The following is a 27,586-nucleotide window of genomic DNA, read 5'->3' as shown; positions in this document are numbered from 1 at the left end:
TATCAAATCACATCATCATACATACATATATATATACATACGTACCTGTCCCTCTAGTGAGGGACTCGGTGAGTTGTTCATGTCATTGTATTATCATTTCCTCATATAACATACTCAGGCCTTTAGTGAGGGACTCGATGGATAATGTAGTGAACTGCGTACGATTATGTACCCGGCTCGGGACTCGATGATAGAAGGGTTACCATATACACGAGTAAAGTATTAAGTAACCATATGTATTTTAGATCGTATTTGAGACTAGATGGAATACTCAAAATATGCTATCACTCAAAAACCAAGACAAGAGTCATGTCAAGTACCTTTTGATTGCCACTATGGATTAGATCAAAATGGAAATTTTGGAATCATATTCTCGTATCAAGTCATCATCAAATATCTTTTAGGAATCAAGAAGTTGGCTATCCTAGTGTCTTTAACAAGAGGAACTTCCTTGGAATCGTATATACTTCATCTATTTGTTTCATAAAGATCAAGTCAAAAAGAAAGGAAGATTAGCTTTACATACTTACTACTTCCCAATGTATAGAAAAACTTGAGAAGAAATAGCTCAATTATTGAAAGAGTTCCAACATTAGAGGATGAGTAAGAAACACTTAGGAATGGAGTCACCTCCGATATTATATCATCTTTTATGTACATCTAGGACATGCCAAAATAAGAGAAAGAATAAGCTTTACATACTCTCTATTTTCCCTCATGGAGTCATCATATGCATATATCATACTTGGCCCATTATGGCTCGGTGAATAATTATAGCGTAATAGAATCATACTTATATCAAAAGCATACCAAGAGGAAATAAGGATAGCTCTATTTACTCATGCCAAAGACATGCCAAGAGAAAGGAGATAACGTCACATACTTAGTACTCTCCATCATATAGAAGCCTTAAGAGGCAATAACTCAACTAGTATAGGAATTCTACCATTGAGAAGTGAATAAGACTTATGAGTCATACTTAGTTTTATATGAATGGAATTATCTCCACATTTCGTATATCAATCACTTAAGGCTAAGACATGCCAAGAGAAAGCTTCACATACTTTTTTTGGGATTAATTAAAATTCGGCTTGCCTTGATACCTCCTTAACCTATTTGACATGAAAGTAATACTAAGATTAATATCCTTTCACTTTCCAATATCCCACTCTACAACCAAGATTAATAGGAGTCATTTCCTTATCCATTACCCTGAACTAGTTTGTTACTAGTTCCGATGCTATCGAAAATTGGGCAGCATTTCCCATGTAACTTCAACATCCCCGAGGTTTTAACTCGGCCACTGTGTCAACAACCATACCAAAAACAACAACCAGCAGCATATATACAAGTAAACCACCTCAACATTACACAATACAACTCCAAACAACTAGCTCAAAACTACGATACGAAAATAGAGTTTTTAATCTTTCACAAAATATTTAACCATACCAAATGGAGGGTCATGTGTCTGAAACAGCAGCACCCATACCCTTTTTAAAAAACTTTAAATCCCTACAACATGCAACCCAACCAACTTCACCCTCATAACCACAATGACAACCCACTACTCGACTTCGATTTAGCTATAACCACTTCAATTTAGTTTGTTTCTAACGTCAATCTTCCTTATGCAATTTTTCCACCTCCAATCTTATTTAAGACATTTAATATACCTCATAAAAATATCATAAACTCCAATTTGAAAGGGAAGCCCTTACCTTGCCCAAAACTCGTCAAAACTTGCCTCAGAAGTTCCTTTAGCGCGCCTAAAATTTCGTGTCTGTTTGGTAACGTTTTGGGCTTCTACAAACCATAAATTTTCATTACTAACACCTTCATAATATTTTGGTATACCCTATATAATTAATTCATAGAATGAAATCGGAGAACTCACCTTTTTCTCCCCAAAACCATAGCTCTCTTTCTCTAGCTTCAAGTTTTCTCTTCTCTTCTTCTTTCTAGAATTTTCTTTTGATAAATATGAACTAAAAGATAAGGATGGTATAAAAGTCATCAAACATATATATATAGGCTACTTTAGGGGCTGACACGTGTCAACCCCTAAGTGGTGACATGTGTCAAGCCCTAAGTGGTGACACGTGTCAAGCCCTAAGTGGTGACATGTGTCAAGCCCTCATTGGGACAACACACCCCTTTCCTCCAATCATAGGCTTCCACATGGCATGTGGGGTCCACCACCTTTACTCCAGCTGCTATCACATGGCACTATCTCATGCTGCCATGTGACACTCTCTCATGCTGCCATGTGGCACTCTCTCATGCTGCAATATGGCACTCTTTTTTCCCCCATGTGGGTTCGTAAGCTCATCTTACTTTACGAACCTACTTAATACTTGCTACGTAAGCTTGGTATGTACTCCAGTAGCTTAAGTATGCAATATTTCTAAGTTGGTAGCTTACATAAATGAGTCGTGTCCTACGACTCATTATTCGCTCTCCAACTTCTTCTAAATTTTTATAACTCTATTTCCAATCTTCTCTACTATGGGGTATCGCATTCTCCTTTCCTCGGAGTTGTTTGATAGTGTTATAGATTACCCGGCTTACATGGTAACTCTTAAGAAGCTTTAGTAAGCTTTAAGAAACTTTAGGAAACTTTAAGAAACTTAAGAAGCTTATGATCCTTCCAAGAACTTAATATCCTTTCAAGAGACTTAAGAATGCGTTCCAAAGTAAAAAGGTACGGGGTGTAACAATAATTCAACCTTTTCTTTTGCTGAATAATAGCACTAGGTGGAAATATTTAGCTCACCAAGTAGTTGGCAATGTCTGCATCCCAGGGTAATTCAATCACCTCTAAACCTAATAATTATTCATCAGAAACTCCTTCTGAATCTGAATTTGCTCACCAATAAGTGATGAACTTTCCAACCTTGATAGGCGATCGACAATCTAGTTTTTAGAGCCCTTTCGAACCATAATCTCAATGTTGAACTCTTGAATCAATAGAATCCACTTGATCATTCACGGCTCTACATCCTTCTTATTAAAAAGGTACCTAATAGCAGTATGTCAATATAAGTAACAATTTTTATTCCTACAAGGTAAGACCTAAACTTGTTGAAGGCATAAACCGAGGCTAGCATTTCCTTCTACGTAACTATATTGTTGGCTTAAGTTGAATCCAATGTCGTCATCACATAGTAGATAGAGTGAAAAACTTTCTTCTTCATTTGACGTAAGGTTGTACATACAACCACTTCCCTTACATCACACATCAACTTAAAAGGACGCTCCCAATTTGGAGAATTCAGGATTGGGGCTTTTATTAAATTTTTCTTCAAGGCCTCAAAACCTTAGATGCACTACTCTTTAAACTCAAATTTCATCTTTTTCTCTAGTTGAATGCACATAGGTTTTGTAGTTTTAGAGAAATCCTTAATGGATATCCTATAAAACCTAGCATGGCCAAGGAAACTTTTCATCTATTTGATAGAGACTGGAGGGGGAAGCTTCTCAATTACCTCTACCTTTTAATGACCTAGTAGCCAGCACAATCCCCTCCTTTACCAAAAAATGCAATTTTTCCCGATTTAGGAAATGATTAGTTTCATCACACCTTGCTAGCACCATGTCTGAGTCCTCTAGACACCTGTCAAAATACTCTCCAAAAACTAAGATGTGTCTAATGAATATCTCCACAAAGTATTTGACCATGTCATGAAAAATGGCCATCATGCATCTTTGGAATGTGGTTAGAGCATTACATAGTACCAAAGGCATATATTTGAAGGCATATGTACCATAAGGAAAAATGAATGTAGTCTTCTCTTGATCTTTTGGAGCAATCATAATTTGATTATATCCCAAATAACAATCCAAAAAATAGTCATACTCCTACCCTACTAACCAGCCCAACATTTGGTCAATGGAAGGAACTGGGTAGTGGTCCTTCCTAGTAGCCTTATTCAATTTCTTGTAATGCATACATATGCGCCATTCTATGATTGTACTTGTTCGAATCAACTTATTCTTTTCATTGGTGATCACCGTCATGCCTCTGTTTTTCAGCACATACTAAACCGGTCTTTCATAGTTGCATTCAATCTGCACTGAGGTAGTGCACTCAACTTCCTGCCTCCATGAATATCATGTGTATGCAGAAGGACAAGCTAATACCATATATGTTAGATATTTGCCAATCTATATCATTCTTCCTCCTTTTTAGTACCTCTAGAGAAGCTTCAACCTACACTTCAGACAAAGCTGTAGAAATGATTATTGGTAAAGTTTCATTAGCACCTAAGAAATCATACCTTAGATTGTAGGGAAGAATGTTTAGGTCTAACGTAGGTGCTTCTACAATTGAGGTCTTGGGAGGGTATCCCAAGACTCTATACAATTTTTCAATATTCTTTCAAAATGTACTCACATTAGTAACATCTAAAATATAGGCCAACTCCTAGGCGTCAGTATCCCCTACTATATAAAGAGGGTCCTTTGGTGTAACATACTAAGCTACTCTTTCTTCTTCAATAACTGTCACTGTTGAAAGCTTCTCATAGATCATAGGCAACTTCATTTCCCTATAAATATCAAAGAACTCTACTTTATCATGAGCCCTCATTGTTAGTCTATCAGCAACCACATCAATCAATGCTCCTCTAGTTTCTAAGAAAGAATGTAATAGAATAAATGGAACTTCTGGTTCAGACTCAAAATCAAAGATGAAATGGTCCATGGGGAAGAAGAGAGTTCCTATTTTGACAAAGACATCCTTAATAATACCATTAATCTTAGCTACAGAACGGTCTGCTAGTAGCAATATTATAGTAGTAGGCTTTGGCTTTCCCAATCCTATTTTTTGAAGCATAGATATAGGCATCACATTAATAATTACAGCCAAATAACATAACTCTCTTGCATTGATGCACTTACCAATCGTGAGTTTCACCATGAAACTGAAACTCCCGGGATATTTCAACTTGTTAGATAGCTTATTTTGAATTTTTGTACTACACACCTCAATGAGTTCCACCATTTCATATTCAGCCAACCTACTCTTGTTAGCCAGAATATCTTTCACATATTTTGCATACTTAGGAATTTCCTAAAAAATGTCAATCAAAGACAAGTTAACATATACCTTCTTAAGGAGTTCAATAAACTTACCAAAGTATTCATCATCCTTTTTCTTTTTGGGATTTTATGGAAATAAAGAAGGTGGTTTTGCTCTTGGTTCATCGTTAACTACTGGCTCACTCGGCTTAGCTTCATCAACCATCTTTTCTTTGACTTTTTATTTTAGGATCTAACTCCTCTAGTAGATGACCCTTATGGGTACTTACCACATTCATATGTTTTGGGTTAGAGTCAGTGTGTAATAACCCTCCAGGTCATTTTTATCCTTCACCAATCTTTTTAGTGTTTAGAGATTTCCTATGGAAAACCCACGCCATTTATGACTTACTGGCACGAACATTTGAGTTGCTGATCTTGGGTATATTTATGTGCCCAATAGCACATAAAACCCACAATTCAATAGTCGAGTTAAGAGAAAATTCCTAGAGTTTAGTTCATATTTTTGCATATTTGTCTATTTTTGTAACCAACCAACATGATTAGATACTTTCAGAGCTAATTGAGAAAGAATAGACATTCAAAGTATGATCGAATTAAAAGTGGAGCTCAAAGGGGAAGTTGGGAACAAAATTTGAAAAATGCATTATTAAGAAGTATGTCCGCATCGCGGAATTGAGCTTCAGTGATGAAATTTCCAAACTTGGAATTTATTTGACTTAACAGTATGTTGCGCGCCAGGTCTGCGAAGTGGACCTAGTTCTAGATAGCTAATCTTTTTGCCGACATAGAAAATGAAAAATTTCATTATAATGAACCATGTCCGCGTCGAGGAATTTAGTACATCTACTTTAATTCTGTATTTTTGGTGCTATAAATAGCATCTTTACATAATTTATTAAAAAGTAGATCTAATTGTCGGATTTGGAGTTGAAGAAGACGAATGAAGAACTACTTTTGGTGATTTTTTTCTTCTTTCCTTTAATTTAAATTTAAGTTTTGATGTTATTAATGATTTATGTAAATATGTTATACATCATGAGTGGCTAAATCCCCTTGTTCTTGGGTTGTATCCAAAAGATGAATGTTTAAATCTTTTTGCTTTGATTGAAAATAAGTTTTTATATGTGATTACTCTTATATTATTATTTTGATTATTTTAATGCTTGATCACCATTAGAATAATTTTTTTGTCTATCTGGAACTCAAAAGACGGAAAGGGGATGGAACACTAAAATATAAGGAGCATGTTTGTCCTAGAATTGCCAAGAATAATTCGTGTATAGAATGACTGTCACACATATCTATACACCATGTTTGGTTACTAAACAGGATGATAAGATTAATTTATTTTTGTTAGTTCATGCTTATCCCCACTCAACGATGTACTTAAGCTGCCAACAAGAGTAGGCAATTTGAGATCAGAAGACAATAATTGTAAAATTAACTTGTAAATTAGTAATCGAAAAATTTATCGAATACCAAAGTAAAGGAGTTTAGACTAGAAATCTTTGAGTGCTACAACCCTGGGACTCTTCTTTAAATTGATAAAATTTCTCTAATATAGTTAAATCATTTTTCCATATCATTTTTGGTATAATTATTTCGTAGATATAAATGAACTCAACTCTTTAAAAACACATATAAATAATTTGATTCATTGAAAATCTAATTAATGCATACTTCAATATTTCTGTGGGTTCGATATCCAGCTCTTAAAAAGGTTCACTATGTTGCTTTTGAGACCGCATACACTTGTCTGTGCGTTTGGACGCAATAAGGTTTTGGCACCATTGTTGGGGAGATTGTTTAATTTGGAAATAGTTTTATTTACGAAGTTTATTTATTATTTATGTTGGTGTTAACAACTTGATCTCAACTGTTATTTATGGCATGAATAATCACAAAGGCACACTAGAAAGAAGTGGGAACATTATAGAGCCACTAGCTGAGCCTAAAAGATTTCTGAATCAGCAAACAAGGAGAGCAATTGTTCTATATCTTGTACCATAGGAAAATCTGGGTAATACTAATGAAGTGCATGTAGAGATCCCTGTGGATATGGAAGCCAAGATAGTACGTGATGTGGCAATTCCACTTACAACTAATGTCACCTCCAATATTCAGAAATGACCCACTGGAGGAATATTTGAACTAAAACAGAATATGTTGCAGTTTGTTTCACTCTAATGGGCAGTTTACATATTTTCCTCATGAAGATTCCCAAGTCCACATCCAAAACTTCTTGGAGATTAGCAACACTTATACGCCTAATGGGGTATCTCCTGACTACATAAAGTTAACATTATTTCCATTTTCTTTGTTGGGGAAAGCTAAGTGATGGTTGAAGTCGAAACTACTACATTCAATCACTTCATGAAATGAATTGGCTTGCAAGTTTCATATCAAGTTCTTCCCTTCGGGGAAGACAGCTAATTTGAGGGCTGAAATTTTAAGCTTTAAACAAAAATCTAGAGAAAATTTATACCAATCTTGGGACATGTTTAAATCTCTAATCAATAGTTGTCCTCATCATCATCAACACCAGAAGGGTTGGAACCCACACCAAAATTCTTCTCGACTCTTCATCAGGTGAACAGGCACTAGAAAAAACATATGATGAACTTTGTACATTGCTTAATCACATATCTCAGGGAAATTCGAAGTGGAACAGAGGAAACTCTAGACCTGTGGTTCAAAAACAAGAAAGCGTGTTGGAAGTTGATACGATGAAAACATTTACTACATAGATTGCAGTAATGCAAAACATGAAGACAACACATTTCAACACTTTACCAAAAGGATAACAGCAAGCTCCAGTGAATATGGTTCAGCAATAATACATGTGGCAGAATAGTGTGGAGCTAATCCTGAGTCGACGAATTTTATGGGTAATGTACCTAAGGGTGGAGGTAATCACTACTATAGAAATACTTACAACCCAAACTAGAGAAACCATCTGAATTTTTAATAGGGTGGAAATAAGCAAAACCAACATCAAGGGCAGATACAGTTCAGACCATAAGGAAGTCGGCAGCAGTACAACAATCAAAGCCACAGTCCATATAGACTACAAGGAGGAGGCCATCACTATAATTAGCAATACTAGAGTAACCAATAATCAAGCAGTGCAGGAAAAATGAGTGTGGAATAGATGCTTAAAAAACTCATGAATGATCAAGCTAAGCTAGCGGCAGATGTTCGTCAATACCAAATCACTACTCAAAATTTAGATAAATAGGTGGGACAGCTAGTAAGAGCTCAAAATTCACAATTGCAAGTTGGTTTACCAGGTAATACTGATCCAAACCCCATGTAGGTAAATGTTGTAAGCACACGAAGTGGACTAAAATTAGTTGAGCTATACCACAAAGCAAAGGTATTGAAGGCAAACATAAAGCTGCGGAGATTGCAACTAATGAATCTAGCCGACCACAGACTAAGCAAGAGCATAAAATAAAACCACCTCCCACATTTCCACAAAAATTTAAAAAGAAGAAAGAGGAGGAATGTTTTGAAAAATTTGTAAAAATGCTTAAACAAGTACAAATTAACTTACCTTTGATTGATATGTTGTAGGGTGTTCCAAATTATGTCAAGTTTGTCAAAGATATTTTGGTCAACAAGAGCAAGTTAGTTGAATTTGAAACAGTGGCACTCACTGAAGAGTGTTGTTCAATAATCTTGAACAAAGTAAAGTTTCCAGCTAAATAAAAAGATCCAGGTAGTTTCACGGTAAAGTAAGTATTGGTAAGTACAGTAATGCAAGAGGTCTCTGTGATCTAGGTGCTAGTATAAACTTGATACCTAGATCTATGCTTCAAAAATTAGGTATGGGAGAACTTAAAGCAACCACCATTTTGCTATAATTAGCTGATCGTTCTGTAGCTAAACCTGACGGTATTATTTAGGATGTGTTAGTTCAAGTGGGATCCTTCATCTTTCCTGTTGATTTTGTTGTATTAGATTTTGAGCCTAAACGAGATGTTCCTTTTATCTTACGCATCCGTTCTTCATAACATGTGGTGCACTTATTGACGTGGATGCAGGTATATTGACTATGAGAGCACATGACAAAGTGGACGTGTTCGATGTATATTTGGAACTGAAGTTGGCTATAGCCTATGAAGAGTTGTCTGCTATAACTGTCATCGATGAGGAAGTCTCACCTCAATGCATTTTTGCAAAAGATCCATTAGAAAAAGTCTTGATGGGTCAAGATATTGAAGAGGACATGAAAGATAAAGAGTTAGTTAGTATGCTTGATATGCCAAATGTCAGCATGTGGAAAACGAATGTGGTACCTTTGTACAGAGAATTGGGTCCTTTACCTAAGACATCTTTGGAAGAAGCTCCTAACTTGGAGTTGAAGCAATTACCAGCACATCTCAGTATGATTTTCTTGGAGTGAATAATACATTACCTATAATTCTTTCATCTACTTTGTTTGAGGTGTAGGTCACAGTAGCACTTGAGGTATTAAAAAGGCAAAAGAAGGTAATTGGATGGCAAATGGCTAATCCTCATAGTATCAACCCCCCTTTGTGAATGCATATAATTTTCATAGAAGAAGGACTAAGGCTAGTTCACAACTACAACACCGGTTGAAACCCATCATGATAAAGGTGGGGAAGAAAGAGATAATTAAGTGGCTAGATGTAGGTATAATATACCCAATCTCTAATAGTAAGTGGGTAAGCCAAGTTCAATGTGTACCAAAATAAAGGGGAATGACTGTGGTGACTAATGAGAAGAATGAGTTAATCCCCACAAGAACAATAACTAGTTGGCGTATATGCATGGACTACAGAAAGTTAAATGATGCCACAAGGAAAGATCACTACTCTGTACCATTTATTGACCAAATGCTTGATAGACCACCTTACACTCTTAGAGGATTCATCATATGTAGGTGAGCAAAAGTCGATAATGGAATAGTTTCTAGATGAGCAACTATTGGTAATAAAGGTACAAGAACTCCCATTCTATACAGATATTGTGAACTACATTATAAGTGGAGTATTTTCCCCTAAGAGAAAACTCTTAACAAAAGAAGAAACTAATGTATGAAGAAATGTTCTATATATGGGTTGAACCTTATTTGTTCCAAAAAGGTGTTGATCAGATGATTAGGAGATGGGTGCCTGAATCTAAAGTACAACAAATTCTACATAGTTGCAATTCATCTGCTTACAGTAGACATCATAGAGGCGAACTAACAACCCATAAGTTATTGCAGTCAGGTTTTTTTAGCCTAATTTATTTAAAGATGTTGTAAGATTTGTGAAGAGTTGTGATCAATGCCAAAGGTTGGGCACAATATCAAGAAGGCACGAAGCATATTGGGCCATCAAAAAGTTGAACCTAGACCTAGAATTGGCAGGTAGAAAGCGTATGGATCAGCTTCATCAATTGGAGGAATTCAGACTCAATGCTTATGAGAATGCAATGCTATATAAAGAGAAGATGAAGCGATGGCACGACAAGAATATAGTCACTCAAAAATTTAAGTCAGGTCAACAAGTCTTGCTTTTTATCTCGTGTTTGTATTTTTTTTCCAAGTAAGATTCAATCAAAATAGAGTGGGCCATTTGAGGTAGTGCGAATGTCGGTATATGGAGCTGTATAACTATGGAATCACGCCAAATGGACCACATTCATGGTGAATAGCTAGTGTGTTAAGCACTATTTTGGAAAAGATGTCAATCATGAGAAGGAAAGAATTGAGCTTGAGAATAAATAAAGCTACAATGGAGTTGTGCCACGACTTTAATTAGAAATTATAATGGATTTTTTTTGGGTTTGCTAAAATTACATTTTGTTTTAGTGTTTAACTTAGTTAGAAAAATAATTATAAAAGAATATAAAAAGATAATTTGGACGAGGCTTGCACAGTGACGTCCACGACAAGTCTACGTCGCGAACCTATTCCATCTCAATTTAAATTTTCCCAGGTATGTCTTCGAACATTTTTAGTACGAACTACAATTTGGAACTTTGGAACACTAAATAGTAAGGTCTACAACAAATCTGCATCATGCACCTGGGACATTTTTTGGGATTTTTCATTTAAAAAGATGGGTTTAACCCATTTTTAATGGGTGTACCCGATGAAATCATTCTTTAAATAACCGAACATGACCCTTTCAACTTCATTTTTTCTTCAACATTGAACTATTGTTTCTCACTTCTACTCTCAAAACTACCATCTTCTAAGGCAAATCTGTGAGCACACACCAAATTCAAGCAAATTTCTTTTGAGTTTCTACTTCACACCAACAAGATATGTGTTCTTGAATAACTTTTATGATATAAATGGCTGAAATTTTTGTAAGTAAGTTCTTCGGTCTTGCGTTTTGACTCAATATAATTGATTTTTATTTCTCTTAGATTGAAATGCTTATGATTGTACAAAATTGATTAGGAATTGCTTGTTGTGGTTAACTAATTATTGGTTAAGTTTTTGAAATCTAACCCTACTTTTGATGATTAAAAGAAATTGGATGTTGTGATTGTTATGGATAATGTGTATTGAATTCTTGAGTAAGAATGCATAATGTAATGTGTCGAAGATGGTTTGATTTGTGAAAATTATGTGGGGTGAAGTTTCTATTGTTCCAACTATTGGGTTAAAAATATGCTTGTTGTAGTGGTGATTATGTATGCACATTTCTACTTTAACTTGAATACTATGTTGAGTTAATCATGAGTTTATCTGTGATTTTAGTGGGGATGATGTGGTAGTGTTTTGAAGTTTGGGTTGAAATGGTTTGTAGAATTAAATCATGTATGTTTATTTTTTAGGGATAATCTAGATTATGGAAGACTATTTTGAATTCGTGTAGTATTGGATTTACCATGTTGATTATTTGAAATGTGGGTTGGTTTGTTAGCATAAATGTGCATAGTATTCATTGAAGGGAAGTCTGAGTACCTTCATATCACTTGCGTGCTAATGAAAAGCTTAAGTGTGGGGCACGAGTCTGTAGTTTGAATGGACATTTAGGTTCTTATATGTTGTTTTTGGGTAGCTTATTTTCAGCAAAAAATCATTTAGCTGAAGGCCAGGAAAGGAACCAACAGGACCTGGAAGCAGAAAAAGAGAGACAGGGGCACCCTCCATACCACTTGCCCCACCTATGCCTCGAGGCCAATCTCGTTGATTTGGCTTAAAGGTGGTGCATCCAACTGGGAAATATTGGTATAAGTGACACACCAAGCCTCGCTATCTCTCTAATATGCCAATTAATGAAGAAAAATTGGCCAGGGACTACCCCTAAATTATGCGTAGAATAGAGAAACTGAATATGCATTTCTTGTTCGCTGATCCAAAGCCGTGCAATTGGCACGTGTTATGGGAATTTTATGCAAACTATCAACCTAATCAGCACACTCATTATATCATAATCCGAGGGGTTGATGTTCCTCTATCTCCAATGGCTATTAATGAGATATTGGGAACTCCATAGATGCCTATCACTGCCTTGACAAATTTGAATATTCAACCGCCATACAGGGACGTCTGACATACATCATATGGGCCTAGGTCAATAGCAAAGTGGGTAGATCATGGGCTTTGAGGCTACCATAATAAATTCCCATACGCTCATCTTAACAAAGAAGCATGTGTGGGTGAAAATTTTTATGCACAGTCTTATTTCAGGCCTCCACTACACCGCATTAACGCGGGATAGAGTGTGCTTGGTCTATGCCCTTATAAAAGGGATATGTGTAAATGTTGGTACTGTTATCAAATCTACTATTCAGAAGTGTAGAATCCATCAAGGTAGTGGGTTTGCATTTAGAGGAATCATCACAGAGATATGCGAAGGCTAGGGTCCCCGAGGAACTATATAATTATATGGCACCCCTTCCTTCAGATTCTTATGATGTCACAAATATTAAGGGGCTAGACTACACTCATGGCCCAGTCCTCACTACCTAGGAGTATGCGATGCGCGATAATGTAATCACAGCATACATGTTTGTCTTGCAGATGCTTTGACACCGCAATGGAGGGAGAGCTTCAACTGAAGAAGAACTCCGTGAGATAGAGAGGCAATATCCACTGAAAGAGCATGCTATGGATGTCCTAGGACTGGGATCTTATTTTTATAAGCCTACTGAAGACGACATTCCTACAGATGAGGATAGAAGGAGAACTGGCTCAAATGTGGAGTCAGATATGGAGGCTACAGAGTTCGACCCCCTAGCGGTGGAAAATTCAAATGTTGGTGGACAGATAAATGAGAAGACAGGAAACTCTACTACCTTGTGCTCATGAGGACAGTGCCCAACTCTAAGTGTGAGGTGGATTTTGTTTATTAAACCATATCTTTTTATTTCTTTAAGTTTGATGTTTGGTTTTATTTTGATTGCTAATTGTGGTGACTTTTGTTAGATTTATGTTGTGGTTTATCTGGATTGGTACTTGTTTGTTTTTGTTAGTACCAATATTTTGGATTTATCTAAAATGTTGGTTTTGGTTTAAATTTTTTCTAATCTTGGGTTTCATGGCAATTTTTTGGTACTTTGGAAATTGATAGTCCCTTTGAATCATATAATTTTTTTAGATATTTATAATGTATATAAAATATTTTTCCAAACTATTAGATTACATAGGAAGCAGATGAAATGATTGACAAGTATGAAAAATTGACTAAACGAACACAACTAAGACTCTGTTGTTAGATTTTGAATAATGTTGAATTCATGTGATTGTGGTTGAAATTTCTGAAGAATTGTTGATCTAAAATTAAACATGTACAATTTGAGTAAGGTTAATTGTATAATCCTGGTTGCTCTTAATTGCTAGAACTTGCCCGGTGTGTATGAGTAGTGGAAACAAAGGAAGTTTAGGAATTAGGGAAAGGATCTAGGCAATTTCTTGGTAACCTCGCTTTAAAACCACTTGTTGTACCCACCTTAATGAAAATCCATAGTTAGCCCTTTTGAGCCTTGGACTTGATTCTTTGGCAGCCTAGTTTGAAGACTATTCCCATTTTTTTCTAAGACAATAATTTTGATCCAAGAAGCCAAGCGCTTTGGAAGATAAAAAAAATAGAGAAATGGGGGGGGGGGGTAACAACCTTGGGTTACCAAGAATAAAACCATTGATGCAATTAACTGGAAAAAAAATCTAGTGTTAGGGAAGACAATCTTGTGGAAAGTGAAAAAAATATCAACCACATTATGGTTGAAGTTAGTAAAGAAAAGAAGAATTCCTCTACACAGATAAAGAAAGTAAAAGGTTAGGCTAACGAAATAACAAAGTGGTTAGAATAAGGTTATGAAGTACTTACATGGAATTAATGAATGTAGTGTGTTGAAAGTTCTTGGGAACCAAATCACTATAGTTGTCCAGATTTCTACCTACCCGTCCCCTAGCATACATTACAACCTGAAAAAGTCCTAAGTGATCTTTACGTCTTAGTTGCCTTAATAGAACTACTTAATACACTAAGATAAAGCATATGGTTCATCTATAGTAACTTGTGATTTCATTTAAGAGAGTGAGTGAATTTTGTCTAAATACCCATTGTTGTTGACAAGGAATGTAATTGCGAGAGTATGGGTAATTCCTTCTAGGTAAGAGCACAAGTTTAATGAAGAAATAGAAATTCAACATGAATTTTAATTTAACAAATCATATGAGTTTGTTTCAGTACAGAGTCAACTCTCGAGTTTATGTGGTGTTGATTTAGACAGTTGCTTGAACAAAATTAGACATGTGTTTGTAATGCAAGCTAATTGTTCAATCACTGTGGTTCGGTAGAATTTCTTTATATATCATGTATTTGTTATTTTAGGAATAATATTAGGAATTTGTTCGAGGACTAACAAAGTTGCAAGTGTGGGGTGGTGATCTTGGGTACATTTATATGCCCAATAGCACATAAAACCCATAATTCATCAGTCAAGTTGAGAGCAAATTCCTAGAGTTTAGTTCATATTTTTGCATATTTGTGTATTGTTGTACCTAACCAACATGATTAGACACTTTCAGCGCTAATTGAGAAAGAATGGATATTCAAAGCATAATGGGATTGAAAGTGGAGCTCAAAGGAGAAGTTGAAAACAAAATATAAAAAATGCACTATAAAAAAGTATGTCCGCATCGCGGACTTGAGTTTTAATGATTAAATTCCAAAACTTGGAATTTATTCAACTTAATAGTATGGTGCGTGCTAGGTCCACCTCGCGGACCTGGTTCTGGATAGAAAAAATTTCTGCCGACACAGAAATTAAAATTCACTTAAATTAACCAAGTCCGCATAGCAAACTTTAGTGCGCCTACTTTAACTCCATGTTTTTGGTGCTATAAATAGCATCTTTACATACTTTATTAAAAAGTAGATCTGATTGTTGGATTTGGAGTTGAAGAAGACGAAGGAAGAACTACTTTTGATGATTTTTTTCTTTTTTCCTTACATTTAAATTCAAGTTTTGATGTTATTAATAATTTATGTAAATATGCTATACATCATGAGTTGCTAAATCCCCTTCTTCTTGGGTTGTATCCAAAAGATACAGGTTTGAATCTTTTTTGCTTTGATTGAAAATTGGTTTTTGTATGTGATAACTCTTATATTCTTATTTTGATTGCTTTAATGCTTTATCACCATTAAAAAAAAATTGTTGTCCATCCGGAACTCAGAAGAAGGAAGGGGGTAGAACACTAGAATATAAGGAGCATGTTTGTCCTAGAATTGCCTAGAATAATTCATGTATAAAATTACTGTGACACATATCTGTACACCATGTTTGGTTACTAAATAGGATGATAAGATTAATGCATTTTTGTTGGTTCATACTTATCCCCGCTCGATGATGTAGTTAAGTTATCAACAAGATAAGGCAATTAGAGATCATAAGATGATACTTGTAAATCAGTATTCGAAAAACCCATCGGATACCAAAGTAAAGGAGTTGAGTCTAGGTTGCCTTTATGGGATTTCTAATCTAGTAGGTAATATTGTTGATAATGCCTTTTCTTGGCCTTGATTAGCCTATTTGAGGTGACTTATTCGATGTCTATAAGGATTGGCGTATTTATGCCTTATACTTGAGATGTGGTTTAATCCTTAGTTGTTATAGCCGTTGTTGGCGGGAGTTTCTTAGACTTAGTATCCTTCCCTATTATAACATCTATTTTAAAGCCTTGGTGTAGTGATTTTCACCCGATTAGGCTTGTGATCTACTATTGGATCCCATTCTCGAATTTAGAGCTAGAATCCCCTATGCTTTGTTTTATCGTTTGGAGGGGCTAGTTGTGGTTGAAATATCTAGGTTATATTCCCAGTTGGGTCTGGAGGTATTGATTGACTAGCTAAGCACCTGTTTCCTTATTTCCTCCTCCCTTTTACCTAGTTAGGGTTGATTACTCTTTTGGGCGATGTGATTGAGTTAGAGGAATAGAGTTGAGCTTAAGGACTTTATTGTAGGTCGGTTGCATTTGTTGGCCTAGTTTTCATGCTCTAGAGGTTATGTGCTATCGGGATCATTATTGTATATGATTATGTGTGTTGTATGGGTGCTGGTGATGGCATGTATTATATTGGATCATTGTTTTCTCATGGATGTAGTCTACCCCGGTGCATGTATTAGTTCTTGGCATTAATTTGAGAAAGCTGGGTACCCAAACTATTTTATACTAATTTGTGAATGGGAGTCGTGCTACTTTTATTACTAGTATGTTTAGAGGACTAGAGGCATCGAGGATGTGCTCATTTTAGTATATTGATTCAAAATATCGAGGATATGCTAATTTTATTATACTGGCCTAGTTGTAGAAATTTCTCACCCTTTCTATATTTATTTTATTTTTTTATCTCCGATCACTATGATGGAGCGGACTTTGATGATCGGATATACAGATTGATATCTATATTGATATAAGACCTGGATCTGGACAAGGTACATAGGGGCATTCCCGAGTCCCCCATGGAGATCCCATAAAGGCGCATGGGTCCTACTTCCAGGCTAGGACTGGAAGTAGGTGTATATATCTTGGTATGAGGCACTTGGCACATATGGTATTACTAGTTTTATTTCATGACTTTCATTCATATATGCATTGCCTATCACCAACATAGTTGCTTATACCTGTCAGTACAATAGGATGTCGTGCGGGTCTGCCTGTTTGTGAGTGAACTTTCTGGATGCATAAGGGCTCGAGAACTATTGTCTTACTAATTGCGAACTTGAGGCGGTATAAAGGGTGGTCTCTTATTTGAAGGAAGTTACTACCCTTGTTCTTATTTATCTAAATTTACATCTGTTAGTAGGGTGTTACTTAGTTGTTCCCACTTTCGTAGTGTGTCATCGTGTTTAGGTCTTGGGGTGGTGCCACTAGGTATATCGTTGCTTGTTTTGAGGGGACTGGTGGTGGAATAGAGAAGTGCAAGAGAAGGTGAAAGCAAAGAAGATAGTGTATGTGAAGCTGATAGAAAACAAAGATGAGGTGGAGAAGTGGACGAATAGGGAACTTTATAAAATAGCAAGGAAGGAGGCAAAGTCGGTGGTTTCGATGGCAAAAACGATATCTTTTGAATGCCTTTTATGCTGAACTAGAAGAAAAAGGCGGGGATAGGAAATTATTCAAGCTAGCCAGGGTACAAAAGCAAAGGGCACGCGATGTGTAGCAATGGAAGTGAATTAAGGACGAGAATAAAAAAATATTGGTAGAGGAGACCCTTATTAAACAGAGATGGCATTCATACTTCCATAAACTCTTAAATGAAGAAGGGGACAAAGAGATTGTTTGGGAGTTTGGGAACATACCGGAAGGCTTCACAATTTTGGGTGTTGCAAGAGTATTTTGGTTGAAGAGGTTAAGAATGTTGTGCGTAGGATGCACTGGGAAGAGCAACCGGACCTGACGATATTCCTGGAGAATTTTGGAAGAGCGCGAGCTAGGTAGGTTTGGAGTAGTTGACTAGGTTATTTAATATTATCTTTAAGACAACAATGATACTCAAAGAATGGAGGTCAAGCATAATGATCCCTCTATACAAAAACAAGGGGGATATCCAGAGATGCAACAACTATAGAGGTATCAAGCTTCTAAGTCATACTATGAAAGTGTGGGAAAGAGTGGTGGAGATGAAGGTTAGGAGATACGTGTCTATTTCAGAGAACCAGTTTTGATTTATGCCGGGATGCTCAACAACAGAAGCCATCCATCTTATGAGGAGACTGGTAGAGCAGTATAGGGAGAGGAAGAGGGACTTGCATATGGTATTCATCGATCTAGAAAAAGCTTATGATAAAGTTCCACGAGAGATACTATAGAGATGTTTGGAGGCTAAAGGTGTACCTGTGGCATTTATTAGGTTGATCAACAACATGTATGAGGGTGCAAAAACCAGGGTAAGGACAGTAAAAGGGGACTCATAGCATATCCCAGTTATGATGGGGTTGCATCAAGGATCAACCCTTAGTCCATTTGTATTTGCCTTGGTGACAGATAGATTGACACGATAAATTTAAGGTGAGGTGCCATGGTATATGCTTTTTATGAACAACATAGTCCTGATCGATGAGACTCATAGTGGAGTTAATGCTAAGTTGGAGGATTGGAGACATACCTTGGAGTCTAAAGTATTTAAACTGAGTAGGACCAAGTAGAGTACTTAGAATGCAAGTTCAGTGAGATACCTCAGGAGGTTGGCGTGAAAGTTAGGCTTGGGGTAGGATGGATGAAATGGAGGCTCTCTTCTGGTGTGCTATATGACAAGAAGGTGCCACCACAACTTAAGGGAAAGTTCTTTAAAGTGGTGGTTAGACTGGCTATGTTATATGGGGCAGAGTGTTGGCCAGTTAAGGTCTCTCACGTTCAAAAGATGAAAGTAGACAAGATGAGAATATTGAGATGGATGTGTGGGCATACTAAGAGCGACAGGATTAGAAATGAGGCTATTTGGGATAAAGTAGGAGTGGCCTCAGTGGAAGAAAAGATGCAGAAAATGCGACTGAGATGGTTTGGGCATGTGAAGAGAAGAGACACAGATGCCCCAGTGCGGAAGTGTGAGAGGTTGGCCATAGATGGTTTTAGAAGGGGTAGGGGTAGGCCAAAGAAATATTGAGGAGTGGTGATTAGACAGGACATGGCACAGTTATATCTTATCGAGGAAATGAACTTAGATAGAAGGGTGTGGAGGACCCATATTAGGGTAGAAGGCTAGTACATAGTCTCGTTATTCCTCCATATTAATAGGCGCATTAGCGCACTATAATTTCTTGTGCTCTGACTTCTGTTATTGTCTTTCTATTACTTTATGTACTTTGATTACTTTATTTTATCTGTGTCGCTTTCGTTATTTGCATTACTCGTTAGTTGCTTTCCCATATCGCTTTGAACTTCTTAGCCTTATCTGACCTCCTTTTATGCTTTTTTGAGTTGAGGGTGGTCTCTCGGAAACAACCATCCTACCTTGGTAGGGTTAAGGTCTGCGTACACTTTATCCTTCCCAGACCCCACGTTGTGGGATTTTACTGGGTTTTTTTTATTGTTGTTGTCGTTGTATTTCCATATTATTTTTGTTAGTTACTTGTGATATATTCTCCTTGCTTACATACGCTTTATACTTTCTTTATATTTGGATCTCAGTCGTTCATTGCCTACTGAGTGCCACTTGTTGGTAGTCATACTACACTCCTGCATCCTGCAGATCATAGTACTGGTTTTCACTACTAATTTGGATATCGTGCGAATTAGCTCTTTAATTTTAGAGACTTAGGTGAGCTCTTGGCATTAAAATTTGCCTTTCTCTTTCTATTTTGGGCTTGGACTAGTCTTCATTTAGTATTCAGAGATAGTCTATATTATTATTACTATTATTATGTATGTATAAACCTTGTACTCTCTTATTTTGATTAGTAGCTCGACTACCTATTGATACCAGGTTTTGGGAGTTATCTTGTTGTATTATTATTATTCTTCTTTTCTTGTTCTTCTTCTTCTGCTTCTTCTTCTTCTCCTTCTCCTTCTCCTTGTTTTCCTTCTCCTTGTTTTCCTCCTTGTTACACCCCACACTCTAGAGCTCGAAATATCTCTTAAGCTTCTTAAAAGTTATCATGTGAGCTGGATAATATACGACGCTATCAAATAACTCTAAGGAAGGGAGAATATGATACCCCATAGTAGGGAAGGTTGGAAATATGGTCATGAGAAGTCGGAAGGAGTTGGAGGCCAAGTAATGAGTCGTAGGACTCAACTCACCTACGTAAGCTATTAACTTAGAAGTTTTACATACTTGAGTTACTTGAGTATATACTAAGCTTGAGTACCCAGGATTACACAGACTCTTAAGGTAAGATGAGATTATGAACCCACGAGGGAGAGAAGAGGATGACACATGGCAGAAAGAAGAGAGTGCCACATGGTAGAAGGAGGAAGTGCCATGTGGCAGCAGCTCAAGCAAGGAGGTGACTCACCTGCCTGCTGGGGGTGGACCCCGCTGCCACGTGGCAGCATGTGAATGGCCGCATGGGCTGAGGTGGCGCCCTAGGGGGCTGCCACATGTCCCCCTAAGGGGATTCCATGTGTAACCTCCAAGGCATCCCATATATACATGTTTTATGACTCTTAAAGTCATTCCATATCAGAAAATACTACAGCCAAGAACAAAGAAAAGGGAACCCTAAACCTAGAGAGAAATGAGCAACGACCAAAAGAGAAGAAGGTAAGGTTCCCGATTTTGTTTCATGAATTAATTATTTAAGGTATCCTACGGTGATATAGCGGTGTTTAATAACATAAAATTTCATTTTGGGGCAGCAAGGAAGAGACACAAACTGCTAATTTCCAGCATGTTAAGAGAACTTCAAAGATAAGTTTTAGTAAGTTTTAGCAAGGTATGACTTGGTTCTCTTCTCACACATTTTGGTAAGGGTTTGTACATGTGATTAGGGTGATAATGATGTAAATTTATGGTTTTTAACATAACCAAATGGAGAGTAAACAGACACGACATTTCAGCCGCAACTAGAGAACTTCCGAAGTAAATTTTGGCAAGGTTTGGCCAATTTCGGGTAAGGTAAGGTCTTTACTTTAAATTTGGAGGTTATAGGGTCTTTATGTATTGTATTATATTCCTTGTATGTGGCTGTAAGTATAAATATTTCATAGGGATGCTTGACGATTGAAACAAACTAAATTGGAGTTGCTATAGTTAAATTCTAGTTGAAGCAAGGTGTTGTGCTTGTGGTGTGCGGCTGCAGGTGTGTGGTGGTATGTTTCAGGGATGTATCATGGTCTAAATAGGGCGTGGGTACTTCTGTTTGAAGTCACATGACCCTCTGTTTCGTATAGCTAAAGGTTTTACGAAATAAAGATTAAAAACCTCTTTTGGTATCGTAGTTTTGGGCGAATTGTTTGGAACTTATATTGCATCGTATTTGGTATTTCTGTGTTTTATAGCTTCTGGTTGTTTTGGTTTTTGTGGCTTCTAAGGTTTAAGGGTAAAATGGAATTGTTGATAAGGCAAGTTATAGGGGAGGTGCTGCCCGATTTTCGTTAACTCCATAACTAACTAATAGACTAGTCAAGAAGAGTAAATAAGGAAATGATTCCTATGGATGCTTGGTTTTGAATTAAGGGGATGGAGAGTTGAAAGTTATTAATATCAGTATTACTTTCGTGTTAAATAGGTTCAGAGGACGACGAGACAAGCACAGTTAAGAAGAATCCATAAGAGGTATGTAAAGCTAACGTTTCCTTCTTTCGGCATGTTTTTGGCATAAGTATGTAAAGCTTATCTTTCCCTTCTTTTGGCATGTCTTAGTCTTAAGTGGATTGTGTATATAGTGTGGGTATAATTCCATTCATAAAACCCTGAATATTGTTCGTCAATCTTATTCACTTCTCAACACTAGAACTCCTGCGATAGTTGAGTTATGGACTTGTAAGTCTTCTACATGACAAAAAGTAGTACACGTGAAGCCTATCCCTTCCTTTTCTTGAAAAAGTTTAAGGTAATTAAATTGATGTATGATATGAGTTAGAGGTGATTCAATTTATAGGTTCCGGATATAACTGATAACTTGTACCCACTTTTGAGTGATAATGGCCTTGAAGTAATTGAACTATGATCCTCGAGCCTCCTGCATACTGAACAATGATTGGATGTGCAAGCTCCTATACCTAGAGGCTCTTTGAAATATCTTGAGATGATATTCAAGAGATGTCTAATATATCACCAAGGTTTACATGCACGTATATATATTATTATATTATATAGGGATCGGGTCGAACGTTACTCGGCACTAACGTATTATATGTATAGAGATCAGGCCAAACGTTCCTTGGTACTAACGTATTATATGTATAGGGATTGGGCCAAACGTTCCTCGTTACTAACCTGCTATATATATGGATTGGGCCAAATGCTCCTCGACACTAACCTGTTATATATATGGATCGGGTCGAACGCTCCTCGATACTAACCTGTTATATATATAGATCGGGTCGAACGCTCCTCGACACTAACCTGTTATATATATAGATCGGGCTATACGTTCCACAGTGCTAATAGTATGCATACGTTCCACAACTCTAATAGAGGGCCTAATACGGTATATGATAATGATATACATGACTTTATTTTGTAAGGTGCAGGTACATTACTCTGTTAAATTTTATACTTGTCCCCTGCACCCCTATGGTAACTATAATTTCCTTATGATGTTTTGTACTTTACATACTCAGTACATATGTCGTACTGACCCCCCTTTTTTCGGGGGGCTGCATTCATGACCGCAGGTACAAATATAGGTTTTGGGAGTCCGCCAGCTTAGGATTCTGCTCAGCCAGTTTGGAAGAAGCTCTATTATACCAGAGCCGAGTTCTTGGTACTTAGTATTGGATGTATATATTTGCTTATTCAGGGGTACGGCGGGGGCACTTTTCCGCCATGTGATATGGTTGCTATTCTTAGAGGCCTGTAGATATATGTTTGTGGGTCATTTGTAAGTTGTTCCAATTGTGCCTATACAGCATGTTGTAACATTATTACTCTATGACAGCCTTGTCGTCTTGCACGCCTTTTCATATTTTGAGTAATATAACTCCTCAGGAAATAAATGAAAGAAGCTACATGTATTTGAAAATATATGACCCATTAGGGTCCCTATGTATGAGTCTTATATTTGTTGTTATAGTTGATAATTATATACACGGGGGTCCCAATCGGACCTCAGTCGCGACCTATGGAGATGGGTCATGACAGAAGTGGTATCAGAGTAGTTTGTCCTTGGAATGTCTACAGACCACGTCTAATAGAGTCTTTTTTATTGGTGTGTTGTGCACCATATCTATAAACAGAAGGCTACAGGACATTTAGGATGTTACTTTCTTTTAGATCTAAGACCGTGCGATAGAGCCGAGTCGTAGGGAATAAAATTCCTCATACTAACCTATGATTTCAACAAAAGGACAACATCGATAGAAGAAGTAACTGACGATGTTGGAAGTTACAAGGCACGCAGGTAAGCTAAGGCACGAAGGACCTATATCGGGTAATATGTTGAAATACGATTGACATATAAAGTTGAAAAATGAAAGAAAAAGTATATAGGAAAGTGAAATAGGTGCAGTTCGAGTGGACATATGAGGTAAGTCCATTTTCATACTGCTAATTGTGGGCACCCTGTGTGGCTGTACGTTCCACAGCGCTAATAGTATGCATACGTTCCACAACTCTAATAGCGGGCCGGATATGGTATGTGATAATGATATACATGACTTTATTTTGTAAGGTGCAGGTACAGTACTCTGTTAAATTTTATACTTGTCCCCTGTACCCCTATGGTTACTGTAATTTCCTTATGATGTTTTGTACTTTACATACTCAGTACATATGTTGTACTGACCCCCCTTTCTTCGAGGGGCTGCATTCATGCCCGCAGGTACAGACACAGGTTTTGGGAGTCCGTCAGCTTAGAATTCCGCTCAGCCAGTTTGGAAGAAGCTCCATTATACTGGAGCCGAGTTCTTTGTACTTAGTATTGGATGTATATATTTGCTTATTCAGGGGTATGGCGGGGGCCCTATCCTACCATATGATATGGTTGCTATTCTTAGAGGTTTGTAGACATATGTATGTGGGTCGTTTGTAAGTTGTTCCAGTTGTCCCTATACGGCATGTTGTAACATTATTACGCTATGGAAGCCTTGTCGTCTTGCATTCCCTTTCATATTTACCCATTGGGGTCCCCATGTACAAGTCTTATATTTGTTATTACAGTTGATTGTTATATACATGGGGGTCCCGATTGGACCTCAGTCGCGGCCTATGGGGATGGGTCATGACACTCCTCCACCTCCTCTCCCTCCTCCTCCTCCTCCTCCTCCTTCTCCTTCTCCTTCTCCTTCTCCTTCTTCTCCTTCTTCTCCTTCTTCTCCTTCTTCTTCTCCTTCTTCTCCTTCTTCTTCTTCTCCTCCTCCTCCTCATTATTCTTCTTCTTCTTCTTCTTCTTCTTATTATTATTATATTATTATTATTATTATTATTATTATTATTATTATTATTATTATTTGTTATTATTATTATTATTGAATTATTATTTATTTCTCTCCTTCCGCTTGTGATGATCGGTTGTCTATGCTTCTAGACTGTGGGGTTAGGCTTTCCTATTGGTGGAGTGATAGTTGGTGTCATCATGATTTGAGAAATCGGGTTGTGACATAGTTCTACCCAACAAACCCCCTTATGGGTAAGAGTTTTGAGCACTAGAAAACTGCCCAAATTGCTTCTCTAAATTTTGGATAGCCAACTGATTATTGTATACATATGCAACTAATTTTGCCTGGTCAGCCATGATTTGTTTCAGGATCTCTTGCACACTCATATTTCCCCTCTTACCTCCGTGTTGGTTGGTCTGGCCTTGTTGTTGATGCTTCTTTCCACCACCGTGTGGCCTATATTAATTTTGTCCCCGATTTTGAGCCTAGTTACCACCCCAAGAGAAGTTAGGATGGTACCTCCAACTTGAATTAGTGGTGTTACCATAATTTTGGTGCATTTCACCACTTTGAGAGTTCCCCACAAAGTTTATAGACTCCATAATATCTCTATAATATTTAGTAGCATACCCACCACTATCACACACCGCACACCACATCGCCTGATGTTGCACAACATTTATTGGAGCATCCTGCTACCCCAATGATAAGTTGGTGAAATGGGTATTCATCATATTTTGCATGGTTGCTATCTATGCAGTTAAGGCTGTCACTACATCTACCTTAAGCACTCCAGTTATGTTCTACATAATAGGCTTGCTACTATTTCCATTCCAGTCAGGATTCCCTGTAATATGCAGTTCAGCAAGGCATACAATTCAGCATATGTTTTCTCCAATGCCTGTCAATCTGCAGCAGAATCAAGAAGAATCTTTGTATTGGGTTTCAAGCCTTTGATGAAGGTATGGACTAGCACACTGTGAGTCTAGTGGTGATGAGGAAAATAATCAACAAGTACTTAAACCTATCCCAATCTTGGTATAGATTTTCTCCTCTCCTCTGTTTGAAACTTAACATCTTTCTCTTCAGCTTTGCTTTCTTTCCTGAAGTGAAAAACCTTATCAAGAACTTCTTTGATAGATCGTCCCAAGTTGTGATGGAATTATCTAGCTCAGATATTAACCACCACTTTGGTTCCCACAACAAAGCTAAAGGAAAAAAATGAGAGCCTTACATAATCAGGAGATACCCAGTAGGCATGTAGGTATCACTAATCTGCAGAAAATTCTAGTTATGCTCTTGGGGATCCTCTTAAGGTAAATTGGTGAACTTCCCGTTAGTGTGCAAAAGTTACATTAAGTTATGCTTTAGCTCAAATCTACCTTAAGGTACCAATTCCTTAATATTGGAAGTAACATTCATTGCGAGTGGAATTGCCACATTGCGCACTGTCATAGGTTCCACTTCCTACATGACCTCTTGCTCAAGCTCGACCTGAGATACTGGATATTGTAGAGTATTTTGTCTCCTTTCTTGATGCAAAAATCATTTTATCTCTGCCATCATCTTTACAACTTACCCATCTCTTTCCATTGTAGAGAAAAACTTATCTGCAAGAAAAGAAAGCAAAGATCAAGTCGTCAACACTTGAAGAAATAATTAAGAAACTCAAAAATTAATTATTTACTGGTCTTAAACTCCCTAGCACCAGCACCAAAATCATGTTGCTCCCAATAGCACACAAAACTATATCTGGTAAACCAAGTAATACAGTGACTCTTTTGAGCCGAATTATCGAACTTAAAAGACTTTAATTTGACAAATAATCACTTTTTGATGTAATTAAAATAAATTTGCTTGTGTGAGAGAGTAGTAAGAGTGGATTTAAACTAATGATATTAAGACAATTAAAATTAAATAACTAGTTAGAAAATGATTAAGTTACTGATTCACAAGGTTAAAAATTATGATAATGGTGTCTCAACCTCGAATTGCCTACTACTATTTAATGCCTAACTAAATCATTGAGCCGGGATAGGCATGAACCAACAGTAGAGCATTAAGCTATCATCTTTCCTAATAACAAAATGAGGCATATAGGTCATTTCTATTGCATATGCAAAACATTCTAAGGTTTTGCCCTAGAATAAACACATTCCACAAAGTTATTGTTCTATCCCTCTATTCGTGTCATGACCCAATCAAGGCCCTAGGTGTGACATAGCGATTAGAATTCCCGAGGAAACCCCAACCAAGATTCTTAGCATATCATAAGCATGCATAAGGTAAATAAATCAATAGTAGGAAGCAAAGTGATAGTTATGTCTCAAAATAAAATCTAAAGTCAAAGGTGAAGCTTAGGCACGATTAAACGGACTTACACTTTTTTTTTCTAGATATGCCTCTACTATACTAACATAGGTGGGGGCATAAAAAAAGTCACTAGCTTACCCAAAAAAGAAAAGAAATCTTCTCAAAATAACAACATAGTCTAGAGGTAGCAAAAATATATAAGCTCGATAGTTAGTCCCCGAAGCATAAAGACTTACCAATCAAGTCAACAAGCCTTCTATCTAGCCGTGAGAGTGTGTAAGCTGATTGCCAAGCCCTACATTATAAGAAAATATAAGATAACAAAAGAAGTATTTGTTAGTACTGTGAATGTACTAAGTATGTGAGTAATGCAATGTATGACATAAAAACAATGATATAATGATCAAGGTAAGAACAAGTAATAATTAAATTATTTATATGTGATAGTGAATCAAGAGTAAGGCTAATGTTATTTAAAACCATAATGCAATCTTATAAAGAGAACTTCTACATTGCATGGATAGTCATAAGTCATAATGAGAAATTTTTATAAGTAGTAGTAAGGATCTTAAATCATATTGAGAGTAATAAAACCATGGTTGAGAGAACATAATTTATTTTATGATAGACATATAGCCATAGTAAGAAATACCTTAAACATTTAGAGTACCTTTGTGAGAGCATATACTTTACTTTGTGAGAGATACCATTAACTGACATAAACTATGTGAGCTATAATATGGAGTCCTAATTTTTACCCATACA

General features: G+C 36.8%; 1 protein-coding gene across 1 annotated transcript; it reads right to left on the bottom strand.

Moving 5' to 3' along the window:
- Window positions 1-4,477: 4,477 nt before the first annotated feature.
- On the bottom strand, window positions 4,478-5,248 carry LOC129875693 (uncharacterized). Its single transcript, XM_055950960.1, has 3 exons — window positions 5,219-5,248; window positions 4,903-5,074; window positions 4,478-4,821 (listed from the first exon to the last, which is right to left on the bottom strand). The coding sequence occupies exons 1-3, from the start codon at window positions 5,246-5,248 to the stop codon at window positions 4,478-4,480; spliced, it is 546 nt and encodes a 181-aa protein (XP_055806935.1).
- Between the last annotated feature and the right edge of the window lie 22,338 nt (window positions 5,249-27,586).

The sequence above is a fragment of the Solanum dulcamara genome, chromosome 12, assembly GCF_947179165.1.
Source record: "Solanum dulcamara chromosome 12, daSolDulc1.2, whole genome shotgun sequence".
Taxonomy (NCBI): domain Eukaryota; kingdom Viridiplantae; phylum Streptophyta; class Magnoliopsida; order Solanales; family Solanaceae; genus Solanum; species Solanum dulcamara.
This window is presented reverse-complemented; position numbering and strand designations above follow the sequence as displayed.